The following is a 9655-nucleotide window of genomic DNA, read 5'->3' on the forward strand; positions in this document are numbered from 1 at the left end:
TAGACGAGATGATGGAGCATTACCCCGAGCTATTTTAGGATCGAACAGCATACTTCGAGGACGAAGTCTAAAATAAATGGGGGAGATTTTTAGCACCTGATTCTTGGTACGTATTCTCTTATTTAATTCCTTGTGCATTTTGCATCTTGGCCTTGGACTCGGCGAGTCAGAGGATCGACTCGCCGAGTAGAAGCGGGAAGGGGCATGGGGTTTAGGATGTGGACTCGTTGAGTCGGGTCCCGGACTCAGCGAGTAAGCTGCTGTTCAGACAAAAACCCTAATCCAGGAGTGTGCACCCTATTTAAACACTCTAACTCGGCCTCCCTTGCCCCTAACACTTCCAAAAGAGCTGTAGAACGAAACCCTAGCCCCCATATTGTTCTTGTGAGTGATTTTGGCTTTGTGAAGGAAGTTTGGAGCTTAGAAGAAGAAGGAGAAGGTTGAAGGGTGTAAGGAGGGGAAGTAGATCCGAAATCTACTCTGTGAAAGGCTTCCATTCAGGTAGAAAATTTCCTACCTTGATCTCTAGTTCATTAGATCCCCTTTTGTCCCTAAATTGTGGGTTTTAAGCCCTAAAACCTCAAACTCTATGTGTTTATGCTCTATGTTCTGAAAGGACTTTGGATCTGGGCCTTATGGACATCTTAGAAGTGTAAAGTTTATGTGGTTGAAGTGATTGAGGTCCCTATTAAGTGTTTGACCTCATAAAGAGCTTAGATTTGCCTTTTTGAGCTTATAGGGCCATGCATGCACGTAAAGTTTGCAACTTTACGTGATAAGCATGCCCTAGGAACACATATATATGGTTTAGAAGCGTTGCATGTCTCAGATTTGGTTTGTATGGGAAGTGGGTCGAAGGGACTCGGTGAGTTCTATGAAGATGTTCTTAGACTCGGTGAGTTGGATGAACCACTCGGCGAGTCATATGAAGATTGCCTGGAACTTGACGAGTTGTTCTTAAAACTCAACGAGTCATATGAACAGTTACTGAGTTAAGAGGGGTTTAAGTGTAGAAGGTCCAACCCTTCGTCACTGCTCGTGGAATTAGCAATTTATCGAGTAGCGATAGCCCCAGAAACCCAAATCCTCTAGATGGATGCTCTAGTGATGATTTGGAAGCGAGTAGGGGATCTGCTTGTGGGACTCGGTGAGTTGTTCTTCAAACTCGGTGATTCGGATGAGTTTCCTTGTGGCTTTCGAATGGGAGAAGAACTCATTGAGTTGTCGGTTCAACTCGACGAGTAGGGTCGCAGATGGGGACGAGCAGAGAGTGAGGGACTCGGCGAGTTGATGACCCAACTCGGCGAGTCGGGTCAAGTGGAAATTGACTTTGACTTTGACTTGACTTGGTTAAGGGTAAAATGGTCATTTTACCCTAAGTATAGAGATCCGTTTCTAACTGAGTATTGTGGGGTTTGTAGCCGGAGGATTTCCGGAGCAGCAACGGACGAAGGTTTCCCGCACTGATTATCAGCAGCTACTTGTATGAGGTGAGTTACCTTCCAGTAGGGGTGAGTCTAAGGCCACAATGTCGGCCCACATTTGAGGAGTATTTAGAAGATAATTGTCTTTGTGATAATTTATCTTGGTCTGGTATGCGTTTGGTTATGAGTTATATATGTATGATACATGATAGGGATAGTTTCCCTGATAGTGGTCCTTAGGACCAAGGGGTAGGTCAGTACCCGGATATGTCTGACTGTGTGCTTATATCTTGCTATGGTATGCTAGTGGTAGGGGGTGGAATAGTCCCCAATTACCGGTTGAAAGATACCGAAGGCGATTACCGGTTGAAAGATACCGAAGATGATTACCGGTTGAAAGATATCGATGGTATTGTATGGTATGTGGTATGATGGGGGAACTCACTAAGCTTTGTGCTTACGGTTTCAGTTTTTGGTTTCAGGTACCTCTTCATCTAAGGGGAAGGAGCCGGCGGCGTAGCATGACATCACACACACATTTGATTTTTCTGCATGGTGTTTTCTGGGATTGTACTTTGATATGTTATTTGCTTATGTTATGGGTTTGAAACATGATACTTGATTTTATGAGATGACGTGTTGATTCAATATTTTCTAGGGAATGTTTTATGAACAACTTAATTAAAAATGAAATTTTTGGACTTGAATTTTGGGACGTTACATAAAGACCATCAACAGGATGAACTCTATTTGAAGGAAGGCATCTATTCAAATCTTTACTGAATTCGATATGCGTAGATTTGATTCAGAGAAGAGATTCTTTCTTGTAAGAACCCCTATACCTCTTCTACTATGTGAATGAAGACTGTGTCAAGTGAAGTTGCAACTAGGAATTCGTTAGCTCACCTCAGCCAAATCATCGGAACTCTCAAATGTTGAACCATTTGGAAAGAACTTCTAGAACATAACTCTCTCTCTCTCTCTCTCTCTATATATATATATATATATATATATATATATATATATATATATATATATATATATATATATAGAAACATACATTTTTTAGAAGTACAAATACATGTTTTAGAAATATTAATATGTATTTTAGAAATACAAATATTTATTTTACGTGTTTATATATATATATATATATATATATATATATATATATATATATATATATATAGAGAGAGAGAGAGAGAGAGAAACATTTTTTAGAAGTACAAATACATGTTTTAGAAATATTAATATTTATTTTAGAAATACAAATATTTATTTTACGTGTCTATATATATATATATATATATATATATATATATATATATATATATATATATATATATATATATATTGTATAAATATATTATTAGAAGTATACATACATAATAATATTTCTAAAAATATAAAAATATGTATTTATATTTCTAAAAACTATATCTATAAAATACATATTTATAATTTTAAAAACATTTTTAGAGTTTAATTAAACGTTTTTTAGAAATAACATTTAAAAAGAATGTAAATACTAAATATAATATTTAATTAAACATTTTTTTTCATATATAAATATGATTTTTCTGCTTGAATACATCTATTATGAAAAAAAAAATACTTAGGGTAAAAAAAACTATAAACTTAAGAGTTTTTGTTTTTATTTTTATTTTTTACGAGATTAATATAATGGTAACACGGAAAACCTATAATCACCAATAAAAGGTTAAAACCGAATTCAAGGATAAAAACATATATATATATATATATATATATATATATATATATATATATATATATATATATATATATATATATATATATATATATATATATAGTACAGAGGCGGATCATCATTAGGGCCAGGAGGGGCAGTGCCCCCCCCCCCCCTGATTTTTTTTCTTAGAAGTAGTCTAGCCTAATAAATTTTATACAAATTTGTGGCCCAAAAATAAAAACTTTGGCCTGCCTCCCTTGCTCTCGATAGTCCAAACTCTAAACCAAAGTCGTCGACCCTCTAACCCTCGCTCATTCGCTTTAACGCTCTTCGCTGGAGCACTTGTCCACCTTGACACCTTCCAATCGACAATCTGCAATCACCGCTGATAGCTCCACCTCTCACCTCTACGTTGGAATCGGCCAGGTATGTTCAGTGTTCTTTCCATTTCTCTCTTCTCTCTTTCTCAATTGGACCACCATCCCTATTCCATCAGCCCCCTGATTAAGTTTAATTGAGTTTTATATTCAGTTCTTCATAATGAATGTCTGAATTTACGTATTATACTAAATTACTTACTTCAAATTGAAACACCAAACCCAGAACTTGCATTTACAAAATCTGACATGTAATTATGATGACCTAAGAGGATTAAGGGGTTTCATGAAGGGATTGGAATTGCCAATTAATGGTTGGTGGCCTTCAAATTCATCAACTTTTTCATTTTCCGGTTGCTGCAACTAGGTCAGTATCAATTAGAATTCCTCTTCTAGTAGGATTGTTAGATTAGAACTCCTGAATCACATATTAACGGACAGTAACTCCGATTCATTTTCTAATTTAAATAAGGTTTTATCACTTAACATAAACCTGCCTGCACTTCAAGTATTAGATATATCTGATAATACATGATACTCTTGCATCTTGCCAAAAGATAAAAGCTTTAAATATTGCCAGGAATCCCAAATTCAAAGGCTAAGTCCCACAAACTCTCAAGAATTTCCCTTCTCTTTCTTACCTTTCACTTTCCAATTGTAGCCTCAATGGCCTCTCAACGGCTCTTAAAGTTCTCCAATACTACCACAATCTAACTGTTTTAGCTGTTACTATGAACTTCTATAATGGACAGTTGCTACCTGATGATGATCTGCAGTTCAAATCACTAAGTGTACAACTGGTGAGATATGATAATTTTTGATCTGTTATGGTGTTCATGTGTTGCAATATGAAACATACTATTGGCTTCATATTGATTGGTCTCATCATTCATTTGTGATATAAATAGATAAGCGAAATTACTAAAAACATTGATTTGAAGTTTGTAATTCTTCTTCTACATATTTTGGGTTTATCTGCAGAAAAAAAAATTATACTTTTGGCCCCCCTAAGTTAATTGTTCAAGCTCTGCCCATATATATATATATATATATATATATATATATATATATATATATATATATATATATATATATATATATATATATATATATATATATAATACAACTTTGGACAAAAACAACAAAACCTAAAAACTTAGGTTTTTATTTTATATAATCGTTACATTTTGATAACAAAGAAATTTGAGTAGTTAAGTTTCTTGCTTAGGTTTTTATTTTATATAATCGTTACATTTTGATAACAAAGAAATTTGAGTAGTTAAGTTTCTTGCAAGTTTGCAAATAGTGCTCTTTTATGTTTCAAAAAGTTATAAAAGTTTCAAATATGTTATAAATCTTCGCTTTCTAATGTCAAGAATTTGACAAAATATGGACACTTAAAAATATAAAAACACGATCATAATTTCAAGCATATCATATTGTTTTTTCTCTATATTACAAGTACACATCCAAAATTACTAACAAAACAGAGCACATCTTATTGGAAAAGTACAAATCACGAAACTAGCATCGTTCATAAAACACTATCCTTTTAACAGAAAATTTAAACAAAACTTATTGTAAGATATTCAATTTCTCTACAAAAAAAAAACTATCTCCTCCCACTTACAATCATAGTAGTCTCCATCTCTCTTATCACCGGATCTTCACAAAGCTTCCCAATCTCCTCCACCGGCAACGTCACTGTAACCGTTCTCGCCGCTCCTCCCTCTGGCGAAGGGGCAACAATGATCAACCCTTGGCCCTCCGCTTTCCTCACATGGTAGCTCACATGCACAGGTTTCTCGTTGTTCCTGAACTTAGCCTCATAATCAAGCGCTTCCAATTCATCTGTCGATTCCTCTTTCGGGATCATCAAGTGCTCCAAGCTTACAAAAGTTAGTTCAGGGCCATACATTTGAATCGCCGGCGGATACCCACCATTCGATCCCTTCCTACAATTCTCCATCCAATCGATCATTGAGAAAATATCCTCTTTTTTGATCCCTTTCACATGGCGGTGTACGGCTTCCACAGCTTCCGGTAGCCCATCATCATCGCCCATTAGCAGCTCGTTTCGAAGAGACAATTTTGAGAAACTCACGGCGTTTCCGAAGAACTTCATAGGTGCTGGTACATCAAGAAGTTTCCGAGCATCGATGCAAATGGAAATGGATTGTGTAGGCGAAACCGCAATCTGGGTTTTAAGTTCGATGATTCGAGACCAAAACAATGCGGTTAGGTAATCAAATGGGGTGGCGTCGGGGGATCTATCGGAGATTTTGGAAAGACATTGCTTCATCGTTGAGTTGGAGAATTTGAAGACGTATGTGGCCATTTTTTCAGATGAAATTGGTGCTAGTTTTGTATTTTTTTGCAAGTAATCGGTGGTGATGGAAGTGGTATCGGTGGTAGTGGGCGGCGGGCGGTTGTCGAGTTGAGGTAGCGAGAGGATCGGAGGGTCGTAGCCGGTGGATTCGCCGCGGTCGGCGTCGGTCCATGATTTATAAAAGAGGGTCCCACTGGTTGCGTCTGCTAACAAGTGGCTGAAGCTTAGTCCAATTGCCAGACCCCCTTCTAAAAACTCATTCACCTAAATATTTTAAGAAATATGTACTAATATGTTAGATTTTTATAATTTATAAATTTCAAATATTTTATAAAATTAAGGGGGTGTTTGTTTTAGCTTTTTGCATCCAAAAGTCCTTTTAGGAAAAGAAAAAAAAGCAAAAGATGTTTGGCAAACTAATTTTAAAAGCTGCTTTTGGTGTTTTTATGTAAGGAAAAGAGACTTTTTGGAAAAGTCAGGAAATCCTGACTTTTTGTAACTTTTCCAAAAAGAACTTTTGTGTTTTGAAAAGTTAAACCAAACACCCCCTAAATATCAAAACAAACAACAAACAAAAGTAAAAAAAATCTAGTTAAGTCATATTAATATTATAATATTAATAGTATAACATTTTGACAATCATATGTAAAATAATATACCAACTCTAAAACAATGTTGTAAGTTATACTAATAGAACATGCAACCATTATTTACGATATATATAATTCAAGAGGATTGTAATATATTAGTGATTCAAATAAATGTATTTTAAATTATTTTTTTAGTAAATTGTATTTGGATCGATAGGTCATCAATTAAAATACACACACACAAAAAAAACACACACACACAAAAAAAAAAAACTAATCATATATTTAAAATTTATTTAAAGCAAATTAAAAATATTCGTGATATTCAATCAAACAATTAAAGTATATTTTAATTAAAGCGTTCTATAATCTATACAAAGTGATATCTAGAATATAAAAACCAAAAACAAAATACTGCATATATTATAGTACTATTCGTTTTCCTTTTATAGATGTAAACAGTAAAACATTGAAAACCATATTTATCCAATGTTTTAAAAACCGGTTTGAATCGGCCGGTTGGACCGAAAACCGAGAGAGGGAGCTGTTTAATTATCACCGATTTAACATTATTTTTTGAACCGGATTGAACCGGCCGGTTGTTAGAAAAAACCGATTGAACCGGTCAAAATAAACCGGTTAAACCGAATAAAAACACATGAAAAAGAACCATTTACATAATAAACATTGGTGATTTTTTTCAAATCTATTTAGTTTTCTCTAAATAAAAACATATGGTAAAAGTTATAAATTCTTTTGATGTTTTTGTATTCATCAAAAACTATATTTCGTTTCGGTATTATATTTTATTTTCTTTTTGACGTATATGGATTGATGTAAAATAGTAAAACTTATGGGTATGTGTTATTTTAATGTATTTGGATTCATCTACAACTTATTTTTATGTGTATTTTTAATGTTTGAACTTGTAAACATCATATTCCTAATTTCTATATGTATGTATGTGTAGGAAAATAGAAAAAAAAACATGAAAAATATAAAAACCGGTTCACCCGGCGATCGAACGGGTTAAACCGGTTGAACCGGGAACCGGTCACCGTACCGGTTCAACTAAAAAATCGGTTTTTAAAACATTGTATTTATCTCAATATTTGTGATATGGACATAAAAGATGCAGAACACCTCGATAAAATCGATTGGTTCCGTTCGATTTAATATTCTAAGATAAATGCAATAAAAACTCTAAAGTTTGATTAAAATATATGTATTTATGTTTTATTAAAGGTAGAGTTTTACAATTTTTTTTAATTCTATATTTTGTTAAAGATTATCGAGTAAAATCAAATATTTTTGTCAAACTTAAAAAACATTAATAAACTAGAAGAAAAAAGATAAAATCGAATATTTCTATCAAATATAAGATCTTTAACGAATCAGAAATAAAAAGGTAAAAATTGAAGAAAAAAAAAATGCAAACCTCTAACTTCAATAAAACTAAAAAAAAAAAGTCAATCCACAAATTTAAAATCTTTTGCCATTTGCCTTTTTATCAACCATATTTTTACGTAAAAAGCTTTGGCTTGAATTTTGAATTAAGTCTCAAATACTCTTTCTTCTGTTTAAATCATCGTACTGTTTATATTTTTAACCAATCATCATATAACTTACTGACTTTATGTTTGATAATTTAGCTAAATTTTATAGATTTATAATGTGCTTTATTACTTTTCTAAAGAATAATAAGTATTGTTAAAAATTAATATTATATATATATATATATATATATATATATATATATATATATATATATATATATATATATATATATATATAATAACAGACCACCCCAATATTAAAAACATGTGTATTTCGAATATAAATAAATTATATCGTAGAATATAACTACCCACCACTATACCATCATTTTCATAGATGATGATATAATTCTAAATAAAAGGATACAATATTTTAAATAATATAAAAACAATAATTTGTGTGGTTATATAATACTAATGTAGTTGATAAATTCAATAAAAACAGAAAACATGAAACAAACGGCATCTATCCTATGTATGTTTGGCCTTGTCCGGTAAGATCCCCAATTGCTATCAAAAGTGTTAAGGTTTCCATATTTAATAAACTAATTTAAAACTGTCAAAATCCGATCCAATCATATTCACAGCAAACATACTGAATTCAGTAGTTCATACTTAACTGTTTAGAAGCACATAAATTGGGTACAGAATGTGAATAACACCAAATTCAAAGGATGTAACTTAAAAATTACCTGAATCTGAAACGGCGACCATGAAGTAGGATTGCCATCTGGCATTTCCTCCCACGCCGTTAGATTCCTCTCATCAGACTCATCAGCAAATCTCAACCATTCATCAACAGTGGTTCCCACATCCGCCTTAAACATCCTAACGCCGGCGTCGTTATACTTAACCTCCCAGTTACCTTCACCATCACGAAACAACCGACCCGTCATCCGTGGATACTTGGATAAAAGATCCGAAAGTGAAACCCGAACATTATCCAAATCCAAAGCGAACCGGCCTCTTTTGGAAAACGGGCTGGTTCGATAGTAGAAGATAATATGAACCGTGTGTGAGCCCATGGTGTGGTCGATTGGGGTCAGACCACAGGTCGAACCCATTGGTTCAGTCGGGATGCTGGACACAACCGTGAGTCGTGAGTGGACGTTGACATGGGTGGTTCGAGTCGTCGACATGGTTGCAACTTGGAAGAAGATGAATGGTTTTTTGTTAATATTTATATGATGATGATGATAAATATGGAGTTAAATTTGGAAAAATAATAGAAGGGAAGTTAGGTTAAAGTTGTTAGTTGGATTCATTAAATTGATGTTTCTTCACAACCACATGGCACTATAACCAAGAAATTTATCATAAATGGGAGCTCGACGTTTTTTAAGACTAACCAACAACTCTGGAAAGCTTTATTTCATTCAAGTTTTAATTCGGTAGGGTCTATCTTTATTTTTTCTAGATCAGATTGCTTCAAAAGTTATTATTCTATGTTCTTGTCAATTAACAACTTTAACCGACAAATTAAAGAAAATGATAACATTTCTTCGTACTAGTGTTGGTATTAATGTTTGTATTTTATTATTTGTAACAGTAACATATTTTTATTACTTATATACTGTCACAAGGTATTAATAGTTCTCTACCTATAATATTAACATTATAATTTCTTTTACCAAAACAAATAAAATATAACAAATAAAATATAGTTGG

At 33.3% G+C, this 9655-nt stretch overlaps 1 protein-coding gene across 1 annotated transcript; it reads right to left on the reverse strand.

Annotated features, from left to right (window-relative positions):
• Positions 1 to 4916: 4916 nt before the first annotated feature.
• LOC145057548 (protein ECERIFERUM 2-like) lies at positions 4917 to 9170 on the reverse strand. The gene is made up of 2 exons (XM_079005415.1): positions 8680 to 9170; positions 4917 to 6105 (listed from the first exon to the last, which is right to left on the reverse strand). Exons 1-2 carry the CDS (start codon positions 9124 to 9126, stop codon positions 5125 to 5127), a joined length of 1428 nt encoding a protein of 475 aa, XP_078861541.1. The 5' UTR covers positions 9127 to 9170; the 3' UTR covers positions 4917 to 5124.
• Positions 9171 to 9655: the final 485 nt, after the last annotated feature.

The sequence above is a fragment of the Lactuca serriola genome, chromosome 6 (assembly GCF_051521515.1).
Source record: "Lactuca serriola cultivar US96UC23 chromosome 6, Lser_US96UC23_V15, whole genome shotgun sequence".
Taxonomy (NCBI): domain Eukaryota; kingdom Viridiplantae; phylum Streptophyta; class Magnoliopsida; order Asterales; family Asteraceae; genus Lactuca; species Lactuca serriola.

Excerpts from the sequence above, each read along its gene's own strand:
- LOC145057548 (XM_079005415.1), bottom strand. The coding sequence starts at position 9,126 with ATGTCGACGACTCGAACCACCCATGTCAACGTCCACTCACGACTCACG. Across the intron at positions 6,106-8,679 it reads GGTCGCCGTTTCAGATTCAG|GTGAATGAGTTTTTAGAAGG; the intron begins GTAATTTTTAAG and ends TAAAATATTTAG.